Raw genomic sequence first — 24,227 nt, 5'->3', positions numbered from 1 at the left:
CCCCCCCCACCACCACCACCGTCGTCGTCGTCATCCCCCCCCACCACCACCACCGTCGTCGTCATCCCCCCCCCCCCCACCCCCCACCACTGTCATCGTCCCCCCACCACCACCGTCATACCACCACCGTCCCCCCACCACCACCGTCATACCACCACCGTCGTCGCCCCCCCCCCCCACCACCACCGTCATACCACCACCGTCCCCCCCCCCACCACTGTCATCGTCCCCCCACCACCACCGTCATACCACCACCGTCGTCGCCCCCCCCCCCCACCACCCCCCCCCCCCCACCACCGTCATACCACCACCACCGTCCCCCCCCCCCCCCCCCACCACCACCGTCGTCGTCATACCACCACCATCGTCCCCCCCCCCCCCCAAAACCGTCGTCATCCCCCCCCACCACCATCGTCGCCAAACCACCATCGTCGTCGTCCACCACCGTCGTCACCCCCACCACCGTCGTCATCCCCCCACCATCGTCACCCCCCCCCCCACCACCGCTACCATCGTCGTACCCCCACCACCACACCGGGGACACCCCACAGATGCAGCCCATCCCCACACCGGGGACACCCCACAGATGCAGCCCATCCCCACACCGGGGACACCCCACAGATGCAGCCCATCCCCACACCGGGGACACCCCACAGATGCAGCCCATCCCCACACCGGGGACACCCCACAGATGCAGCCCATCCCCACACCGGGGACACCCCACAGATGCAGCCTATCCCCACACCGGGGACACCCCACAGATGCAGCCCATCCCTACACCGGGGACACCCCACAGATGCAGCAATCCCTACACCGGGGACACCCCACAGATGCAGCAATCCCTACACCGGGGACACCCCACAGATGCAGCCAATCCCTACACCGGGGACAGCAGAGTCTAGCCTCTCCTCTGTTGGGGACATGACCACAAACGCAGCATCTCCACCCACCACCATCACAATGGACAGGACTTACCTGACCCGGCGTTTCCGGAAATCTGTCCCAATCCTTCAGAATCCGATATTCTGTAAAGACAAAAAGTGAAAAGTCAGATTCTAACCATCACAATGGGATGCAGAATTCAGAAGAAGGAATCGGTCACATGAAATGGTTTATCTGACATGCCTCGACTTCCACTGTTTCCTGGGGCCACATGCGGAGCGTCAGCCGCACTCTGTCCATTGTACTCATTCACCTGAATGGCTGACTCACACGGGAAGACGCAGAGCGCACAGATGCTACAATCGGCTTTTATTGTGCTCAGCGGCATGAAAGAACCACAGCGAGCCTTTCATACCCCGAGCCCAGTCCATTCATACCAGATGGAAGGCCGCCGCGCATGCAAACATCGTGTCCTCGGGGAGGTGAGATCCACTCATGGAGGCAACCAAGGAACAATGTTACTATTAATGGAGACAAATGTATATAAAAGGAAACAACGTCACATTCTCAATCAACCAATCTTACATCCTATTAGATATTTATAGCGTGCCAACAATACACACATCACAGTCCCTGCCCCCAGGAGCTCGCAATCTAAGGTCCCCGACTCACATTCATCATACTGCGGCCAATAGAACAGAAGCCAACAAATCCACCAGCAGGTCTGGATATCTATTTGTAGGGGTGCTTCACAAAGCATTACAGGGGCGCTTCACAAAGCATTACAGGGGCGCTTCACAAAGCATTACAGGGGCGCTTCACAAAGCATTACAGGGGCGCTTCACAAAGCATTACAGGGGCGCTTCACAAAGCATTACAGGGGCGCATTATAGGGGCGCTTCACAAAACATTACAGGGGCGCTTCTACTCATACAAAGAATGCTGGACGTGCAGCCTCTACAGACGGTCTGTCAGGTCAGAACTTTTCTGGGATGGGGGGAGAAAAACGAGGAAAGAAGAAAAGAACAAAGGATGGGAAAAAGTGAGACGGGAGCACGAGGGGGAAAAGGGAAGGGAGCGAAGAGAAGGGAAGGGAGCGAAGAGAAGGGAAGGGAGCGAAGAGAAGGGAAGGGAGCGAAGAGAAGGGAAGGGAGCGAAGAGAAGGGAAGGGAGCGAGCAGGGAGAGAAGAAAGAAGGGAGCACGAGGGGGAGGGAGAAGGGAGAGAAGGGAGAAGGGAGAGAAGGGAGCACGAGGGGGAGGGAGAAGGGAGAGAAGAAAGAAGGGAGAGAAGGGAGAGAAGGGAGAAGGGAGCACGAGGGGGAGGGAGAAGGGAGAATGGTTCTGCTGATGAAGAATTCCCTCTGCCTTCTGTCACTAGTGACCATCCTCCATGCTGCTCTCCCCCTCCCCCTGGGGCCCTACACATATAGAACCCCATTTGAATGTTTGGGAATGTATACAAAGCCCTCCGGGCCCCGGGATGGAGCCTTCATGGAATCGACTAATTTACGACGACTTTGCCGTGTGCCGTGTCCAGGCCTCCATCTTCGGAGAGATCTGACCAGTCCATACACATACAATTATTTTTCTCAGCTGGGCACCGATTCAGCCACAAGAAATGTGATCGCCGTTTGTATTTCCATCCTCGTTCTTCAATGTTTTGAATTTTTCTGCTCGGAATCCTTGGAGGAATCGTCCCCTTTAAGACGATCAAACATTCTGCAAATGACGATTCTACAGGTTGGGAGATGTGAAGACGACAGTTCTGTATAAAGAGATTCGGGAGATTCGGGTTTCATTCGAAGGTTCACCAGTCGCCTTCATATATGAAGTCATTGCATGGAGGTCGGCTTTAATGTTTGGCTGAAAAAAAAGACAAACCTGCAGCAAGCGCCATTACCTGCCCCAGGTAAATAATTACCCCCCCCCATCTCCTCCCCCTCCCAACTATTGTCATTGGAGTCATAAATAGGGGAAAACTGTACAAATGGTTCACTGAATGGATCTTCACACCTCACTGGCTTTTATTGCCGCCTTCTAAACTCCACGGAGAACGATCTGCTCACAGGAGACCTTAAAGGAGACGTACGCTGCGAAACAAACCGATGCGTAAAAGGAGCTACAAAGAAACAATGTTCATGTGGTTTGTTCTTTGAAGTTATTGGTCAATGCATAAAAAATATTGCTCCCCACAACCTGCCAACAGGGACTTCTCTAGGCTGTCCATCCATCTGCCAACAGGGACTTCTCTAGGCTGTCCATCCATCTGCCAAACAGGGACTTCTCTAGGCTGTCCATCCTTCTGCCAACGGGGACTTCTCTAGGCTGTCCATCCTTCTGCCAACGGGGACTTCTCTAGGCTGTCCATCCTTCTGCCAACGGGGACTTCTCTAGGCTGTCCATCCTTCTGCCAACGGGGACTTCTCTAGGCTGTCCATCCATCTGCCAACGGGGACTTCTCTAGGCTGTCCATCCATCTGCCAACGGGGACTTCTCTAGGCTGTCCATCCTTCTGCCAACGGGGACTTCTCTAGGCTGTCCATCCATCTGCCAAACAGGGACTTCTCTAGGCTGTCCATCCATCTGCCAAACAGGGACTTCTCTAGGCTGTCCATCCATCTGCCAAACAGGGACTTCTCTAGGCTGTCCATCCTTCTGCCAACGGGGACTTCTCTAGGCTGTCCATCCTTCTGCCAACGGGGACTTCTCTAGGCTGTCCATCCTTCTGCCAACGGGGACTTCTCTAGGCTGTCCATCCATCTGCCAAACAGGGACTTCTCTAGGCTGTCCATCCATCTGCCAAACAGGGACTTCTCTAGGCTGTCCATCCTTCTGCCAACGGGGACTTCTCTAGGCTGTCCATCCATCTGCCAACGGGGACTTCTCTAGGCTGTCCATCCATCTGCCAACGGGGACTTCTCTAGGCTGTCCATCCTTCTGCCAACGGGGACTTCTCTAGGCTGTCCATCCTTCTGCCAACGGGGACTTCTCTAGGCTGTCCATCCTTCTGCCAACGGGGACTTCTCTAGGCTGTCCATCCATCTGCCAACGGGGACTTCTCTAGGCTGTCCATCCATCTGCCAACGGGGACTTCTCTAGGCTGTCCATCCATCTGCCAACAGGGACTTCTCTAGGCTGTCCATCCTTCTGCCAACGGGGACTTCTCTAGGCTGTCCATCCTTCTGCCAACGGGGACTTCTCTAGGCTGTCCATCCTTCTGCCAACGGGGACTTCTCTAGGCTGTCCATCCATCTGCCAACGGGGACTTCTCTAGGCTGTCCATCCATCTGCCAACGGGCTCTATAGCCTATTCATCTGTGCTACCCATTGGGCTCTCCAGCCTGTCCAGCAATGCAACCCACAGAGCTCTATAGCCTGTCCATCTGTGCCACCCATTAAACTCTATAGTTTCATACATCCCACCCATTGGGCTCCATAGCTGTCCATCTGTCTGCCTATGGGGCTCTATAGCCTGTCTGTGCTACCCATTGGACTCTATAGAGAACTATGCATTTATCCACCGGGACTCTCTTGCCATCCATCTGATCGTCCATAGGGTTCTCTAGACAGCCATTTTTCCATTTGTCCTTGGGGCTCTCTAGCCATTCAACTGTATATAGAGCCCACTAGCCATCCATCTGCCTCATCCATAGGGCTCTCTAGCCAGCCATCTCCATAGTGCTTCTTAGCCATCAGTTCATCCCCGGCGCCCTCCTCATCCCCGGCGCCCTCCTCATTCCCGGCGCCCTCCTCATCCCCGGCGCCCTCCTCATCCCCGGCGCCCTCCTCATCCCCGGCACTCTCCTCATCTCCGGCACTCTCCTCACCCCCGGCACTCTCTAGCATTGTTTCTCAACCGTTATTCAGTCAAGACACCCTTTAAACGTATGGACAGTCCCGAGGCTCCCAATGCTAAAATGTGAAAAACTATCCTAAACAGCAACATCCACACATGTAGGACCCCCAACATTAGAGGGGATTTATTTTTCCAAAGAAAACACACTTTTGCACCCTGGTACTGACTAGTATTCCCATGTTTCTCTTCTCCCTCAGTTTGTCTCCATCACTGAGCTAATGTGACCCCAACACTGATGGAGAGGGGCGGGGGAGGGTCAAACTAGGATGCTGTGCAGGCAGCTAACATCCTCCTGATCAATTGATGGATGTCATTGGTTGTCAGGATGCCAGCAGTTAGATCATAATGGCGCACAATGGAAACCTGTGGCTTTGTGTGACTAAAAGGCCGGCTTGTTCTACCTGCTGGCTTGTATACAAGTTTTGGGCAATTTTTAGACATTTTGCCAAGGCACCCCTAAAGAAACCTCAAGGCACCCCTGAAGAAGCCTCAGGGCATCCCTGAAGAAACCTCAAGGCACCCCTGAAGAAGCCTCAAGGCACCCCTGAAGAAGCCTCAAGGCCCCCCTGAAGAAGCCTCAAGGCCCCCCTGAAGAAGCCTCAAGGCACCCCTGAAGAAGCCTCAGGGCATCCCTGAAGAAGCCTCAGGGCACCCCTGAAGAAGCCTCAAGGCACCCCTGAAGAAGCCTCAAGGCACCCCTGAAGAAGCCTCAAGGCACCCCTGAAGAAGCCTCAAGGCACCCCTGTTGAGGAAGGCTGCTCTATAGCCATCCATCCATCACATACTTCAGCCATCTGCCCTTCCATAGTACATTTTAGCCATCCATCTATCCATAGGGTCTGTGCACATCCTCGGCTCCATTCCTAGAACATACAGAAGGGGGTAATGGCCACACCAATTCTAATGTTCCCCTCGGACGACGTGCGGCTGCACGAAACGCGTAAGCAGGAGCCAATAACGCCGTGACGTCACGCCGCTGGAGCAACGTGGAGCTCCGGCGGCCATCTTTGATCGTGGACTGTTAGTCCTATTGACATCTCTTACACAGTTGTCTCTGCATACCTGGATGTTGTGTTTTACTTGGATACTTTTAATGACCCGAATAAATCATTGATTACTACACTATGGGCATATTTTTGCTTTAATTAATTTTCCAGACAGCCCAGTATTCAGCCTCCAGCGAGGAGCTTCCTGTAGGTGAGCTGCACCCCTCCATCCCTCAAAGGGGACTCCGGCATTCCTTTGATCTACACCTAAAGCCCCAGGATCCATACATTCTGTGAAGGAGTCATCCCCATCCCCGCCCCATTTCAGGTGACCTTGATGACATCAGGATATATTCTACAAAGGCGCATTATATTTTGCGCTCTGGTGAGTGCGCATTTCTTCCATACTAGATCGCACAAGCACCCAATTATAGAGAACGCAGGATTCCTGGGAGCACTTTATGAACTTTTACTATTTCTTATCCACGATGCCTTTTATATTTATCTTTTTATTGTCATTTATCTGAGCGCTGCACATTTTATACATTTTAATGTTCTGTGTATGGCTGTCAGGGGCACCATGAAGCCCATCTCCTGGTAGGCTGGACGATACGTTGTTCACATGCCGCTCTCCGCTTGGTTCCTCCGGGACTCCCGGCTGCCAAGTGACTGAAGATTACTGAAACTTGCAAAAGACCTAAAACAACCCGGACAGAGCTCCTCCATTCCAAACCCGGACAGAGCTCCTCCATTCCAAACCCGGACAGAGCTCCTCCATTCCAAACCCGGACAGAGCTCCTCCATTCCAAACCCGGACAGAGCTCCTCCATTCCAAACACGGACAGAGCTCCTCCATTCCAAACCCGGACAGAGCTCCTCCATTCCAAACCCGGACAGAGCTCCTCCATTCCAAACCCGGACAGAGCTCCTCCATTCCAAACACGGACAGAGCTCCTCCATTCCAAACACGGACAGAGTTCCTCCATTCTAAACACGGACAGAGCTCCTCCATTCCAAACACGGACAGAGCTCCTCCATTCTAAACCCGGACAGAGTTCCTCCATTACAAACACGGACAGAGTTCCTCCATTCTAAACCCGGACAGAGTTCCTCCATTCCAAACACGGACAGAGCTCTTCCATTCCAAACACGGACAGAGCTCTTCCATTCCAAACACGGACAGAGTTCCTCCATTCCAAACACGGACAGAGTTCCTCCATTCCAAACACGGACAGAGTTCCTCCATTCCAAACACGGACAGAGCTCCTCCATTCTAAACCCGGACAGAGTTCCTCCATTCCAAACACGGACAGAGCTCTTCCATTCCAAACACGGACAGAGTTCCTCCATTCCAAACACGGACAGAGTTCCTCCATTCCAAACACGGACAGAGTTCCTCCATTCCAAACCCGGACAGAGTTCCTCCATTCCAAACACGGACAGAGCTCCTCCATTCCAAACACGGACAGAGCTCCTCCATTCTAAACCCGGACAGAGTTCCTCCATTCCAAACCCGGACAGAGCTCCTCCATTCCAAACCCGGACAGAGCTCCTCCATTCCAAACCCGGACAGAGCTCCTCCATTCCAAACACGGACAGAGTTCCTCCATTCCAAACACGGACAGAGTTCCTCCATTCCAAACACGGACAGATGGCTTTTTTGGCAACTCTCCCCCATCGTCATTTAACTCTTCCTTGCGATGTCCTGCGTTTGGCTCCAGTCAGCTCTGCCGTCCACATGGAAGAAATTGCATCGGAACATCAACAGACCAACATCTCCAGCTGGTCCCTCAAAGCTTGCCAAAGGAACAGCCTTCAGAGGAGTCCCGAGAAGCCCAGTGAAGGCCGTCCAATGATCAGGTTATTGAATGACATTCATACAGAATCAAAAACAGCAGAACTTCAAGTTGCCCCTAAAGCCAAAAAAACTTTATTTAAAAAGTGGACGGTCTCCAGGATTACATCGGTGGAAGACTTTCCAAAGCCACCAACTCCTGGATCCATGTCCTCTGTACCTGCCCTTTGCCTTGCTCTCTATGGTCACCATCCAACGTGTCCCACACAACCCTGAGCCCACCAACGTCCAGGCAGGGACCATGAGAGGGAAGCTGTCCAGGACTGATACACAAGAGCATACAGAGTACGGGAGAACCACGATCAGCTTGCCACCAATTTGTTATACTTTGTTGCATCTCATTGCAGCCACTTCCTGTCTACATGCACGCCACCAATCACTGCAGGCTGACGATGACAACAGCGGGCCACGCCTCTGGAATGTGATGAAAAGGCCACCTGTAGTCTCCACTGGAAGTCCACGTGGCAGGGTGACAACACGAGTGCACAAACGAGACAAGTTGTCACCCAACAAGAGTGGGTGGGCAAGGACCTTCGCAGCAGAGCTCATTCACATGCGATGGCAGTAAAATTAGGCGACTGAGTGGTGGTTTTACCACCCTGCAACTGCCTCCCTTAAGCTGCAATGGTGGCTGGACAGGACTGTACACAAGAATTCTACCCCATTGTGTATTTGGTGGGCAGAACTACCCACTAAAATAACTGAGGGGGTCAGGCTGCAGCCATCAGGCCACGTGGGCTTTTCGGGGTTAAAAACCAGCAGTAAGGAGGCAACATCACCCAGCCGCCCATCGACTGCCCTGTGAAAAGCCATCCACCTTGGATCGCTTTTCAGGGGACAGCAAGGACTTCCACAAGCCTTTAAATCAGAACTCCGGGAAATCCATTCATCAGATGTTCTTCTAGATTCTCATTCCGGATCTGTGCAGGAATCCAGTGCGAGACTTCCTGGAATAAAGACCGCCCACTGCCACCCTCTCTCCTTGTCTCCGCCCCCTTCTGTAGTTTTCCGTAAGGGGGTGGGGTTTGCCGGGCCCCTCCAACAGCTCTGTTCTCACTTTGTGCAGGGTGACCGGTCATGTCTCCGCCCCTTATGCAGTTTTTTGTAGCAGGTGGAGTTCACGAGGCCCCTCCCACAGTTCTGCTCTGTGCACAGGCTATGTAAAGCCCAGTGATGATGTCACGGCTACTTTTACAGGGTAATATCTGGCTTTGTAAAGAAATATGGAGCTTGCTCAGACAAAGTTTGAGATTTTAGTGACCGGGATTTCATTCAATTGACAGTTTTCCGTATTTGGCCAAATGATACAATTTCGGTAAGCAATTCCTATGAATTCAGGGAAATCACTCGACGCGCCCACAAGTGGAAATACAGAAAAGCGCAGGAATTTACGAGCGGTCTGGAGAATGTAGAGTTCTATGGCAGGACTGCAGCCATCTTTGAAGGATTTATCTCCTAAGCCGCGGCCTCCCAAGCAGCGCAGACTCCTCCGCTCAGGACAGAGACGAGGACAGAAATAAAAAGTGTCACTTCGCGAAAATTTCAACAAAACTTTATTTTAACGACCTTTGGAGACGAGGACCCGTCAGACTCCGGGAGAATCCTTCAATAAATAATTATTAAGGACTCGTAAAGCAGCGCAGAGGCTCCGATCGCTCCGTCCTACCCAAGTTTGGCGTTTCGTCCTCCTCTTTCCTGCACCGCCGCGCCCGCCAAGAAGGAAACGTGCAATCTAATCGCAGGAGCCGGCGCCGTGCCAGAATGAGGTCCCCTACGGGACGACCAGGAGGCTGAACATGTGAGGAACACAACAGACATGATACAAGACCGGGGTCTCTGCAAACCAGCGAGCCGCCAGCAGAGCGAACGCTTTGAGGCCTCATGCACACCAAGCGATTCTACAGCCGCGGTTTTTGACTTCGAGGTTTGTTTTTTTTTTACAAAATACTGCGCCTGCAACAAAATACCAACAACAGGATCGGCCATCAATACGATCAGCCAGCAGCAATACTGTCTGTCGGCCATCAGCCGGCCCCCGCACATCGGCCAGCAGCAATACATCGGCCGGCACCAATACATCGGCCGGCACCCGCACATCGGCCGGCACCAATACATCGGCCGGCACCCGCACATCGGCCGGCAACAATACATCGGCCGGCACCCGCACATCGGCCGGCAACAATTCATCGGCCGGCACCCGCACATCGGCCGGCAACAATACATCGGCCGGCAACAATACATCGGCCGGCACCCGCACATCGGCCGGCAACAATACATCGGCTGGCCCCCCCACAATCGGCCGGCACCCGCACATCGGCCGCCCCCCCCACAATCGGCCGGCAACAATACATCGGCCGGCCCCCCCACATCGGCCGGCAACAATGCATCGGCCAGCAGCAATACTGTCTGTCGGCCATCAGCCGGCACCCACACATCGGCCGGCAACAATACATCGGCCGGCAACAATACATCGGCCGGCAACAATACATCGGCCGGCACCCGCACATCAGCCAGAAACAATAGATCCCCCAGCAACACAAGACCCCCCAGCAACACAAGACCCCCCAGCAACACAAGACCCCCCAGCAACACAAGACCCCCCAGCAACTAGCATCATTAGACCCCTTCTGCAACGCTCGCCATTACATACGCATCACCCCAACCACAGAACCATCCCAACAGAACTCAGAGAGCCCTATGAAAAGTGAACCCCATTTATAGATGAGACCCACAAACTGCTAACGCATAATAAAGGCGTCACACCGCAGATAGCGATACAAAGTAAATACAATTCTAAACCCCAAATGTTCTACAGGAAACCCCATTGGGGGAGGGGGGGGGGTCCGGGTTCCTCAAAGCAGAACATTCCCCACAACAGACAAAAATGAATATTCTTCCAGAACACATTCCACAGATAATTCTGCCACCACAATCCGTGTATGCGGTTAATTTCCTCCGCTTCTTCCTGGAGGCCGCCATTTTGCTGAAGCCCAGAGCAGTCACTTCCTTCCTGGAAACCCTTCCCCTCTCCTTGGTCTCCAATACGTGTGATCACAATATGTGCATCTCCAGCCTGGATTGTACATCTTGGCTCGGCAAGAGAGGAAGGCTGACAGAAGCTTTACAGTGCTGGAGTTCACAGGATGCCAATGAGGGAGAAAGGAGACAATATGGCAGAGATGAGAAGACACCATCCTTGTAAGGCCTAGTTCACACAGGCACTGAAAGCAGGTGCTGGAGGGGCGCTTCTAATGCTCCACAAACGCCAAATGATACTATGGGCAGCACACAGCGCTGTTCACATGATCAACACACGAAGCGTTAGCGTCACTTCGCGACAAAATTAAAAATGCTCGTTGAATCAGGAGGCGTTTGAAGCTTTTCAGCGCCTCCTATTTAAGTGTATGGTGACGCCTCCCAGGCAGGCATTGGCGGTGACGTCGCGGCACGGTAACAGGAGTTTGTGGTGCGGTGCTATCGCCTGCAAAACGCTTATAAAATGCTTCAATACTGCACACGGGGCGTATGGGGAGCATTTCTAATGCTTGTAAAATGCCAGTCTAATGCCCACAGGAAAGCTATCAGAGCGCTTGGTAAGCATCAGTCCGTGTGATCAAGACCAAACATTCACTTATGTCTCCCTGGCAGCAGAGTTTGTCCCGTCACCTCTCCTGGTTCTCCCAGCACCTCCCCCCGGTCTGTCCCGGCACCTCCCCCAGCTGTCCCCTCACCTCTTCTGGTTCTCCCAGCACCTTTCCGGGTTGTCCCCGTCCCCTCTCCCGGGTTGTCCCCGTCACCTCTCCCGGGTTGTCCCCGTCACCTCTCCCGGGTTGTCCCGTCACCTCTCCCGGGTTGTCCCGTCCCCTCTCCCGGGTTGTCCCGTCCCCTCTCCCGGGTTGTCCCAGCACCTTCCCCGGTCTGTCCCGTCCCCTCTCCCGGGTTGTCCCGTCCCCTCTCCCGGGTTGTCCCGTCACCTCTCCCGGGTTGTCCCGTCACCTCTCCCGGGTTGTCCCGTCCCCTCTCCCGGGTTGTCCCAGCACCTTCCCCGGTCTGTCCCGTCCCCTCTCCCGGGTTGTCCCGTCCCCTCTCCCGGGTTGTCCCGTCCCCTCTCCCGGGTTGTCCCGTCCCCTCTCCCGGGTTGTCCCGTCCCCTCTCCCGGGTTGTCCCGTCACCTCTCCCGGGTTGTCCCGTCACCTCTCCCGGGTTGTCCCGTCACCTCTCCCGGGTTGTCCCGTCCCCTCTCCCGGGTTGTCCCGTCCCCTCTCCCGGGTTGTCCCGTCCCCTCTCCCGGGTTGTCCCGTCACCTCTCCCGGGTTGTCCCGTCACCTCTCCCGGGTTGTCCCGTCACCTCTCCCGGGTTGTCCCGTCCCCTCTCCCGGGTTGTCCCGTCCCCTCTCCCGGGTTGTCCCGTCACCTCTCCCGGGTTGTCCCGTCACCTCTCCCGGGTTGTCCCGTCACCTCTCCCGGGTTGTCCCGTCACCTCTCCCGGGTTGTCCCGTCACCTCTCCCGGGTTGTCCCGTCACCTCTCCCGGGTTGTCCCGTCACCTCTCCCGGGTTGTCCCGTCACCTCTCCCGGGTTGTCCCGTCCCCTCTCCCGGGTTCTCCCGTCCCCTCTCCCGGGTCTGTCCCGTCCCCTCTCCCGGGTTGCCCCTCCCCTCTCCCGGGTTGTCCCGTCCCCTCTCCCGGGTTGTCCCGTCACCTCTCCCGGGTTGTCCCGTCACCTCTCCCGGGTTGTCCCGTCACCTCTCCCGGGTTGTCCCGTCACCTCTCCCGGGTTCTCCCGTCACCTCTCCCGGGTTCTCCCGTCACCTCTCCCGGGTTCTCCCGTCACCTCTCCCGGGTTCTCCCGTCACCTCTCCCGGGTTCTCCCGTCCCCTCTCCCGGGTTCTCCCGTCCCCTCTCCCGGGTTCTCCCAGCACCTTCCCCGGTCTGTCCCGTCCCCTCTCCCGGGTTGCCCCTCCCCTCTCCTGGGTTGTCCCGTCACCTCTCCCGGGTTGCCCCTCCCCTCTCCCGGGTTGCCCCTCCCCTCTCCCGGGTTGCCCCTCCCTAATCCGAGTTCCCTCCACACACAACTCCTAAAAGCAGATTTTATGCTCAGTTTGTACAAATTTCTAATGCAGATATTTTGGCTGATAATTGTCATCATTCCCTCGAGATACTTTATAATCTACACATTGAATTGGAATCTCCTGGGATCAGCAGTTTGTATTTTGGCTTTAAAAAGGAGAAAACCAGACGAAGCTCTTCTGGCTGCAGCAGCGCGGGAGAACAGATCGTTCTGCACTCCTGGGACCTGTTTACAGCTGGCTGAAGCCCCCCCCCCCCCGTGTCTGCTGGCGTCACTCAGCCGGTCCAGCCTTGTGTAGGTCTACCATCTTGTCCCTGACATCCTTGGACAGCTCTTTGGTCTTTGCCATGGTGGAGAGTTTGGAATCTGATGGTTTGATGGCTCCTGTGGACAGGTGTCTTTTATACAGGTAACTCAATGAGATTAGCAGCACTCCCTTTAAGAGACTGCTTCTAATCTCAGCTTGTTACCTGTATGAGAGACACCTGGGAGCCAGAAATCCTGCTGAATGATAGGGGATCAAATCCTTCTTTCCCTCATGAACATGCAGATCCGTCATCATTTGTTAGACGCATTTCTGCTGAATTTGTTGTTGTATTCTGTCTCTCAGTGTTACACCGAACATTCCATTGTTAGACCGATCGTTTCTGTGTGAGGGGCGAACATTCCATTGTTAGACCGATCATTTCTGTGTGAGGGGCGAACATTCCATTGTTAGACCGATCGTTTCTGTGTGAGGGGAGAACATTCCATTGTTAGACCGATCGTTTCTGTGTGAGGGGCGAACATTCCATTGTTAGACTGATCGTTTCTGTGTGAGGGGCGAACATTCCATTGTTAGACCGATCGTTTGTGTGAGGGGCGAACATTCCATTGTTAGACCGATCGTTTGTGTGAGGGGAGAACATTCCATTGTTAGACCGATCATTTCTGTGTGAGGGGCGAACATTCCATTGTTAGACCGATCGTTTCTGTGTGAGAGGCGAACATTCCATTGTTAGACCGATCGTTTCTGTGTGAGGGGCGAACATTCCATTGTTAGACCGATCATTTCTGTGTGAGGGGCGAACATTCCATTGTTAGACCGATCGTTTCTGTGTGAGGGGCGATCATTCCATTGTTAGACCGATCGTTTGTGTGAGGGGCGATCATTCCATTGTTAGACCGATCGTTTGTGTGAGGGGCGAACATTCCATTGTTAGACCGATCATTTCTGTGTGAGGGGCGATCATTCCATTGTTAGACCGATTGTTTCTGTGTGAGGGGCGATCATTCCATTGTTAGACCGATCATTTCTGTGTGAGGGGCGAACATTCCATTGTTAGACCGATCGTTTCTGTGTGAGGGGCGAACATTCCATTGTTAGACCGATCATTTCTGTGTGAGGGGCGAACATTCCATTGTTAGACCGATCATTTCTGTGTGAGGGGCGAACATTCCATTGTTAGACCGATCGTTTCTGTGTGAGGGGCGAACATTCAGCATCAGCCGGGGAGCAAATACACATTTCCTGCACTGTATTCTCTTTTTTCCTATCTCCGTTTTCTGTATATTTTTCACAACCCTGAAGGGGGGAGTCCTCTCCGGAAACGTGTTGGATGTACTTGACGCTCCGTGAACACCTCTTATAATCTACCAAACTGTCATTATGTTCATCATCGGGCGCTCCTCCCCCACCCATTATTCCAAGTCTGTGTGTGGAACCGACCTTCGGACCGTACCAGGAAGCCAGCAGCCCGAACCCACCAGAATCCACCATTGGGCACAACCGACGGGAGGGACATCTCCAGACCCACCGACCCAACCATCCACCTACGACCAGCCAATGATCCAGTCAGTCCAGTGCGGCCTTCAGAACAAATGAGACCCACAAAGTGTCAGTCCTGCTCCTTTCTTCCCTCTTGTAGGAGGAGGCATTTCCTCAGTCTCCCCTCCCCCAGTGATCAGACTGTACATTGTAACTTTGTAGAAGGAGGAGGAGACATTTCCTCAGTCTCCTCCCCCAGTGATCAGGTTGTGCATTGTAACTTTGTAGAAGGAGGAGGAGACATTTCCTCAGTCCCCTCCCCCAGTGATCAGACTGTACATTGTAACTTTGTAGAAGGAGGAGGAGACATTTCCTCAGTCTCCCCTCCCCCAGTGATCAGGTTGTACATTGTAACTTTGTAGAAGGAGGAGGAGACATTTCCTCAGTCTCCCCTCCCCCAGTGATCAGACCGTACTTTGTAGAAGGAGGAGGAGGCATTTTCTCAGTGTCCCCTCCCCCAGTGATCAGACTGTACATTGTAACTTTGTAGAAGGCGGAGGAGGCATTTCCTCAGTCTCCTCCCCCAGTGATCAGACTGTACATTGTACCTTTGTAGCAAGTCACAAGGCGAGAGGCTGCAGAAGGGGCTGATCTGCGTCAGACATTTGTGAACACAAAGAACTGCACAGGCACCAGGATTTACATGACTGTCATCTGAGTGGACATCTCAGTCCAGGAAGTAGATGGTGACCCTGGATGATGCCTGAACACAGATGGTGCCGTCCTCCTGGAGAGGAGTAGCAGCCCCACACTGGCACATGTATTGGTCTGTCGCTGACTCATCTACAATTCGTGTCGGAATTTCTTTTTTTGTATCAGAAAAATGAGCAAATTTTGGAGTTAAAAATCGGGTTTCCGTCTATCAGATGCAAATGTCGCTTCGCAGAGAACTTTATAATCAGGAATCTATTTTTACTCCATGAAAGCGCAGCTGCCTGGAGTCACGTCAAAAACGGGAGAAGATCGGCTCCTAAATGGAGGAAACGAGGCAGAAAAGGATTAATGACTAGAAAGAGGCCGAGCCGCTCATTAGAGGAACGGATGGAAATGGGAGACTAAGCTGGCGTGACGAGGACTGAGGGGTGACCGCAGGACAGCAACCCACACTGACCGCATGATTCTGGACCAGGAGCTGCTCCTCCATACAGATCCCATCACTAGGGGGGTCCCCGGCAGGAGGTCCTGATTCCTCTATATAGATCCCATCACTAGGGGGGTCCCCAGCAGGAGGTCCTGATTCCTCTATATAGATCCCATCACTAGGGGGGTCCCCAGCAGGAGGTCCTGATTCCTCTATATAGATCCCATCACTAGGGGGGTCCCCGGCAGGAGGAAGGAGGTCCTGATTCCTCTATATAGATCCTAATCACTAGAGGGGTCACCGGCAGGAGGAAGGAGGTCCTGATTCCTCTATATAGATCCCATCACTAGGGGGGTCACCGGCAGGAGGAAGGAGGTCCTGATTCCTCTATATAGATCCTATCACTAGAAGGGTCACCGGGGGGAGGAAGGAGGTCCTGATTCCTCTATATAGATCCTATCACTAGAGGGGTCCCCAGCAGGAGGTCCTGATTCCTCTATATAGATCCTATCACTAGGGGGGTCCCCGGCAGGAGGAAGGAGGTCCTGATTCCTCCATACAGATCCTATCACTAGAGGGGTCACCGGCAGGAGGAAGGAGATCCTGATTCCTCTATATAGATCCTATCACTAGGGGGGTCCCCGGCAGGAGGAAGGAGGTCCCGATTCCTCTATATAGATCCTATCACTAGAGGGGTCACCGGCAGGAGGAAGGAGGTCCTGATTCCTCCATACAGATCCCATCACTAGGGGGGTCCCCGGCAGGAGGAAGGAGGTCCCGATTCCTCTATATAGATCTATCACTAGAGGGGTCACCGGCAGGAGGAAGGAGGTCCTGATTCCTCTATATAGATCCCATCACTAGAGGGGTCACCGGCAGGAGGAAGGAGGTCCTGATTCCTCTATATAGATCTATCACTAGGGGGGTCCCCGGCAGGAGGAAGGAGGTCCCGATTCCTCTATATAGATCTATCACTAGAGGGGTCACCGGCAGGAGGAAGGAGGTCCCGATTCCTCTATATAGATCCCATCACTAGAGGGGTCACCGGCAGGAGGAAGGAGGTCCTGATTCCTCTATATAGATCTATCACTAGAGGGGTCCCCGGCAGGAGGAAGGAGGTCCTGATTCCTCTATATAGATCCTATCACTAGAGGGGTCCCCGGCAGGAGGAAGGAGGTCCTGATTCCTCTATATAGATCTATCACTAGAGGGGTCCCCGGCAGGAGGAAGGAGGTCCTGATTCCTCTATATAGATCCTATCACTAGAGGGGTCCCCGGCAGGAGGAAGGAGGTCCCGATTCCTCCAGATCCCGGAGCTCAGTGTAGCATGCACATATATTAGTACGGATAGACGGCACAAAGTGTAGAACTAATGAGAATGTAAATGGGTTCAGTAATAGAGTTCATAAAGGCCAAATGTGGTCTCCTGGGAAACTCTCGCTGGCCTCAGGACTCTCGGAGCAACACCTCTGGGAGACGGAAATCTCTCTGGGAATGACCGACGAGGGACAAGAGGGGGCACATCTGAGTGTAGCAAGACTACATATGTATTGTGGTGAAGAGCCAACTCACAGGAGGCAGTTACTTGCCCATCAGTACAGTCGTTCCTCTGAAGGTCTCAGCACAACATGGAACTCAAAATCCAGTCCAAGACTTGCACCCGCCTGCAAGCCAGACATTCCCGTGGAACCGAGGAGACACCAGAGGAACAAAACTAAGTGCCACAAAAACAGTAACAGACGTGTCTACAAGATTGGCCACTCATAGGTGAAGACAAAACGGTGCTTAGAATGAAGGTTTGGGCCACGTGGTGGACGTGGCATCTCCATCAATACTCAGCAGCCTGAGGGGTCAAGGTGTGGAAACCAGAGTGCTGGACATGGCACAGGAAGTAGAAGATGGAGGACTCCATGGAGCTCAGAGTGGGTTGGAGGTGCCCTCACATACTGGCGCATGGCTATGCGTTTCAAGGCTGCCCAGGCTCTGTCAAGTCCAACTCCAGCTTGGCAAAGGCTGTGTAGCAGCAAAATGAGTAGCCATGTCCCCCGACGGGAGGGATTTGTGTCTCCAGATCTCAATCCAATCGAGAATCTGTGGAAAAACAAGTCCAATCCATGGAGGTCCCACCTCCAACTTACAGGACTTAAAGGATCTGCTACAGACGGCTTGGTGCCAGATACCACAGATACCTTCAGAGGTCTAGTGGAGTCCATGCCTCGGATCAGGAAAGGGGGACCTACCCAATATTAGGTGGGTGGTCAAAATGTTATGTCTGATTGGTGTAGAAAACATTTTCCAACCTTCTGATGAAGTGTCTAGAAGGAAGAGATGGACCCCGCCCCCGACCATGTGTACATGATACAATGCTGCACTCTGATGTCCCATCTCCACCCAGCCAATCAGAAGTGAGCAGAGTCCCCATACACAGTGAGTATTCCGGCTCCATGTTCACGGTAAAGCAGGTGGACTATTCCAGTCTGACCTCTGGAGGATAAAACCTCCTTCCAGTGGCGCTCATTGATGGACACGATTTATCCTCTACAAGTCACGCCAAACCGGGCGACTTCCAGACAGATTCCCGAGAGGCCGCAGATAATTAAAAGCAAATTAAACCTGAAGCCGTTCAGCTGTAACCCGTTGTAGGTACAGAGTCCTGCCTGAGAACAATCTTCTGACAGCCGCCAACCAGCGGAACCAACACAGCGCCGCAGCTGTCGTACTAAGAAAGTCACAGAATTAGGAGAAGGCCCTCGCCAGCCCCACCGAGGGCCCTCGCCAGCCCCACCGAGGGCCCTCGCCAGCCCCACCGAGGGCCCTCGCCAGCCCCACCGAGGGCCCTCGCCAGCCCCACCGAGGGCCCTCGCCAGCCCCACCGAGGGCCCTCGCCAGCCCCACCGAGGGCCCTCTCCAGCCCCACCGAGGGCCCTCTCCAGCCCCACCGAGGGCCCTCTCCAGCCCCACCGAGGGCCCTCTGACCTATGGGAGCCGACCTGGGAAGGCTAACAGCTTTGATTGCTGACCACACTTCACAGGTCATTAGAAACCCAGAACGGAGAAATGATCTGTGCCTGTTATGAGGAACAGCCAACATTAACCCAGGACAGACCTACCCCAAGTGCCCAGAACTGGAGGAGGTTTAAAGTGGACCTGTAATACATATTTAAAGGGGAAATGCAGAAAGTACAACGCCAGTGACCCCCTTCCAGGTATCTATTACCTCTAGGAGATCACAAAAATCCCCCCTGACAATGTCTTCATCTGACCTTCCCCAACAGGCGCCATCTTTGTTCAGGCATCATCCTAGGTTCTCATCTACTTCCTGGACTTAGGTGGTGGTGGATCTTCTCAGTGGAGGTCTTTACCTACTTTTGGCCATCCTGGGGTTGAGATGCCAAAGTTCAGTTATCAAGCTTAAAGAAAAAATATCTTTCCTTCGTTCCAATGGTCCGTCTCCCACCAAGGTCCCTCGCCGGCATCTTCTCCCCACCTAACAGAAGGAGGTCTTCAGCTGCCTTGATTGGCTGGCATGGAAAGACATCACGTGTGTGTATGTGCAAGAGTGTAGTCATCACGTGTGTATGTGCAAGAGTGTAGTCATCACGTGTGTATGTGCAAGAGTGTAGTCATCCCAGCCCACAGGCAGAGTGCCGGAATATAACTGGAGCTGCACATGTGCCAGTCGGAGTACAGAACCTTCTACAGGGGATGGTGGACGGGCAGGGAGGAGGATCTGATTATCGCACACACACTGCATGGGACATCTGCAAAAATATCCGGAACGTTTGTCATCTTCCAGCTTAGTTCCCCTTTACCCAACGCTCCCTGAGACAGAAAAGTTCCAAGGCCATTGTAGCACTGACTTCCAGGAATCCATCTGCCATTACCTCAGGCATGCAGGGAGGATGTGCTAAGCTGAGAAAGACCCTCCTCCCATTAGGACTCCTGGGATTGGCTAGGCCAGAAACCAGGAAGACACTAAAGAAATGTAAAAAGGACAAAAAAAAAAAAATGTACTGGTGCCGGCAGCATAAGGATCCTGATCCAATACAAGAAGGTAGAATGGTCCTGAGTTCTGATCCAATACAAGAAGGTAGGAGGGCCCTGAGTTCTGATCCAATACAAGAAGGTAGGAGAGCCCTGGTCCTGATCCAATACAAGAAGGTAGGATGGTCCTGAGTTCTGATCCAATACAAGAAGGTAGGAGGGCCCTGATCCTGAGCTCTGATCCAATACAAGAAGGTAGGAGGGCCCTGGTCCTGATCCAATACAAGAAGGTTGGAGGGCCCTGGTCCTGATCCAATACAAGAAGGTTGGAGGGCCCTGGTCCTGATCCAATACAAGAAGGTTGGAGGGCCCTGGTCCTGATCCAATACAAGAAGGTTGGAGGGCCCTGGTCCTGATCCAATACAAGAAGGTTGGAGGGCCCTGGTCCTGATCCAATACAAGAAGGTAGGAGGGCCCTGGTCCTGATCCAATACAAGAAGGTTGGAGGGCCCTGGTGCTGATCCAATACAAGAAGGTAGGAGGGCCCTGATCCAATACAAGAAAGTAGAAGGGCCCTGATCCTGAGTTCTGATCCAATACAAGAAGGTAGGAGGGCCCTGGTCCTGATCCAATACAAGAAGGTAGGAGGGCCCTGGTCCTGATCCAATACAAGAAGGTAGGAGGGCCCTGATCCTGATCCAATACAAGAAGGTTGGAGGGCCCTGGTCCTGATCCAATACAAGAAGGTTGGAGGGCCCTGGTCCTGATCCAATACAAGAAGGTAGGAGGGCCCTGGTCCTGATCCAATACAAGAAGGTTGGAGGGCCCTGGTCCTGATCCAATACAAGAAGGTAGGAGGGCCCTGATCCAATACAAGAAGGTAGGAGGGCCCTGATCCAATACAAGAAGGTTGGAGGGCCCTGGTCCTGATCCAATACAAGAAAGTAGGAGGGCCCTGATCCTGAGTTCTGATCCAATACAAGAAGGTAGGAGGGCCCTGGTCCTGATCCAATACAAGAAGGTAGGAGGGCCCTGGTCCTGAGAGCTAACAATCTAAATAAATGATACCAAAAAATAAAATAATGGGGGGGAGCCGATGGAGAAAGTAACGCTCAGTTATTGGTGGAGGTGGGACAGACCACCGTGGAGGAGGATCTATACAGAGAGGACATTTGGGGGGGAAGAGGCACAAGGCTCTGATTTTCAGCCATTTGGGATCGGGGGGGGGTGGAAGGGGTTCTGCATCTCCATGAATCTCAGGAGCAGATGGGAGCCGAGATCTCTCCTTCCAGGTAAGAGCGCGGCGGTCTGTTACCGAGCCGCTATGTACAATCTGTCACAATGACAGCAGCATGGAGGACGTCACCGGTGAACTCTGCCAGGGGGGGGCAATATGCTTTGGTGGGTGTCAGGCTGAAGGAGTGGGCGGGCAGTATTTACATCAGTAACGCCCACATGTAAATCTGAGCCTCCATGAAAGAACTGAAATTGAATGAAAGGGGCGGGGCCGGGAACAGTCAGGCTGGGAAGAAAGGTCTAGATGATGCTGGACGGCCTGCAGCCAGGAAATGGGGCGGAGCTCTGACTGGTTGCAGCTTCTAATGCACATTGTGAGAACCTCCCAGTGTGCAGTGACATCAGAGGAACCGGGGGAGGAGCCCGGACACCCGCGCAAGACTGGAGGGGGAGGAGCCCGGACACCCGCGCAAGACTGGAGGGGGAGGAGCCCGGACACCCGCGCAAGACTGGAGGGGGAGGAGCCCGGACACCCGCGCAAGACTGGAGGGGGAGGAGCCCGGACACCCGCGCAAGACTGGAGGGGGAGGAGTCAGCACACCCGCGCAAGACTGAAGGGGAGGAGCCGCTACACCCGTGGAAGACTGAAGGGGAGGAGCCGCTACACCCGTGGAAGACTGAAGGGGAGGAGCCGCTACACCCGTGGAAGACTGAAGGGGAGGAGCCGCTACACCCGTGGAAGACTGAAGGGGAGGAGCCGCTACACCCGTGGAAGACTGAAGGGGAGGAGCCGCTACACCTGCGGAAGACTGAAGGGGAGGAGCCGCTACACCTGCGGAAGACTGAAGGGGAGGAGCCGCTACACCTGCGGAAGACTGAAGGGGAGGAGCCGCTACACCTGCGGAAGACTGAAGGGGAGGAGCCGCTACACCTGCGGAAGACTGAAGGGGAGGAGCCGCTACACCTGCGGAAGACTGAAGGGGAGGAGCCGCTACACCCGCGGAAGACTGAAGGGGAGGAGCCGCTACACCCGCGGAAGACTGAAGGGGAGGAGCCGCTACACCCGTGGAAGACTGAAGGGGAGGAGCCGCTACACCCGTGGAAGACTGAAGGGGAGGAGCCGCTACACCCGTGGAAGACTGAAGGGGAGGAGCCGCTACACCTGTGGAAGACTGAAGGGGAGGAGCCGCTACACCTGCGGAAGACTGAAGGGGAGGAGCCGCTACACCTGCGGAAGACTGAAGGGGAGGAGCCGCTACACCTGCGGAAGACTGAAGGGGAGGAGCCGCTACACCTGCGGAAGACTGAAGGGGAGGAGCCGCTACACCTGCGGAAGACTGAAGGGGAGGAGCCGCTACACCTGCGGAAGACTGAAGGGGAGGAGCCGCTACACCTGTGGAAGACTGGAGGGGAGGAGCCGCTACACCTCTGCAAGACTGGAGGGGAGGAGCCAGGAAGAGTCAGGCAAAGTACGGCGTGGTCAGCCCACGGGGACGGACTCTCTCTGTACTTTTTGCCCTTCTAAATAAGCCAGAAAATCATATCAATAAAGTGTGTTTGAAATTCCGGTTAATGAAATGTTCTGGGAGGGATTATCTGTACCGGATCAGCGCCCCGCCGGATTAGCCGCTCGCCCTACTTTCCCAGCCGCGGCGTTTTGCTCTATTTTCAGGAAACGATGACTGCGATGGCGGGATATTAATATCGGCCCGGATAGGAGGCCCAGACAGGTTTTCGCTCCTCACCGCCGTCCTCGGAGTGCAGATCAGCGCGCCGCGGTTCTGGCAGCGGGAATTCGTGTAAACACAGGAAGGAGACGATCTGCTATCAGCACTGGAATGCGGCTGAATTATTCATGAGATGTGCAGTGCGATTCCTTCCCAGGGTCTGAGCGCAGAATCCTCGCATCGCAGTGTTCCAGCAGTGCCGGGTTTTCTGAGGTCCCTGTGTCGGCAACGGCCAACATACATGGACAGCAATAAAGGACAGTTGGAGCGATTTGTATTGGATGGAGCAGGGAAAGGTGACAACACAACACGGAATATTACACAGGATAGGGCTGGGATTACACTTCAGACAGATTTGTTTTTTCTGTGTTCTATTGGGGAGATTTCTCTTCATTTCCTCGAAACAGGAAATCAGAGATAAAATAATGTGGAGATCAAAACTGATTTCATCACACTTCCTGTTCCAGTGGCAACAAATTTGGGATGTGTCACCCCTTCCTCTTCCAGTGGCATCCAATTTGGGAAATCCCGCCCCTTCCTGTTCCAGTGGCATCCAATTTGGGACGTCCTGCCCCTTCCTGTTCCAGTGGCAACGAATTTGGGACGTGCCACCCCTTCCTGTTCCAGTGGCAACGAATTTGGGATGTGTCACCCCTTCCTCTTCCAGTGGCATCCAATTTGGGAAATCCCGCCCCTTCCTGTTCCGGTGGCATCCAATTTGGGACGTGCTGCCCCTTCCTGTTCCGGTGGCATCAAATTTGGGAAATCCAGCCCCTTCCTGTTCCGGTGGCATCCAATTTGGGACGTGCCGCCCCTTCCTGTGGCATCCAATTTGGGACATCCCACAACTTCCTGTTTTGTTGACATCCATAGTTGTGGATGTCCCACCACTTCCTATCTTGGAGACATTGGTCACCAGGAAAAAAAAAAAAAAAGAGAACCTCCTCAGAGGGGTCAAAGAGCAATGACCCCCCGAAGCAGCAAAGGCAGCTGTATGACGTATAGACAATCCGCCACCAAACAACATACTGAAGTGAATTGGGATGTGCCGCAACCCAGGGCCAAATACTAGGCCTGTGGCTGCACACAGTATTCCCACTTAAAAAGCTCAATTGGTCATCAAAGAAAAGGCAACTAGAAGGCAATAGATTTGCTTCTGGAATCTGTGGTCTGCCCCCCCCCCTTCTATGAAAAGCAACCCACTGTAGATCTCCTTTCACAGTCAAACACAAGGGTGAAGGCAGTCTAATAGTGCAGATCCAAGGACACGGCCTGTAAAGTGTTAGCATCACATCATATCCTGAGCCGTGTCCCTCATGAGAAGAAGTCTTCTATACATTACTGAAGACTACATTTTTGGTTCTCCCAGTTGCTACAATTCAATACTTTTCATACAGCAGAAGTTCATTGTTGGAGTGTCGAGACCACCACAGAGGAACCCTTGAAAAAATGTTTCGGTCTCAGGGACCCCTGAGTGGTGGGAAGTGGGAAGAATGTCCCTTACATTGGGGTCAGTGGGAAGAATGTCCCTTACATTAGGGGTCAGTGGGAAGAATGTCCCCTTACATTGGGGGTCAGTGGGAAGAATGTCCCTTACATTGGGGGGGTCAGTGGGAAGAATGTCCCTTACATTGGGGGGGTCAGTGGGAAGAATGTCCCTTACATTGGGGGTCAGTGGGAAGAATGTCCCTTACATTGGGGGTCAGTGGGAAGAATGTCCCTTACATTGGGGGTCAGTGAGAA

General features: G+C 53.7%; 1 protein-coding gene across 1 annotated transcript in view; it reads right to left on the bottom strand.

The window, feature by feature from the left end:
• Positions 1-2,428, bottom strand: part of LOC149430763 (inositol 1,4,5-trisphosphate-gated calcium channel ITPR1-like) — a gene marked incomplete at its 3' end in the record, with an annotated part of 28,115 nt that extends 25,687 nt beyond the window's left edge. Inside the window, exons 1-2 of the mRNA XM_089666007.1 lie at positions 2,394-2,428; positions 976-1,025 (exon numbers count right to left, since the gene is read on the bottom strand). Of these exons, the coding sequence (XP_089522133.1) occupies positions 976-1,025; positions 2,394-2,428 (85 nt within the window). The remainder of the gene's footprint in view (positions 1-975; positions 1,026-2,393) is intronic.
• Between the last annotated feature and the right edge of the window lie 21,799 nt (positions 2,429-24,227).

Source organism: Staurois parvus, unplaced genomic scaffold (assembly GCF_062004578.1).
Source record: "Staurois parvus isolate SC_StPar_1 unplaced genomic scaffold, SC_StPar_1.0 ptg002465l, whole genome shotgun sequence".
Classification (NCBI taxonomy): domain Eukaryota; kingdom Metazoa; phylum Chordata; class Amphibia; order Anura; family Ranidae; genus Staurois; species Staurois parvus.
Note: the sequence above shows the minus strand (reverse complement) of the source record. Positions and strands in the feature narration are given on the sequence as shown.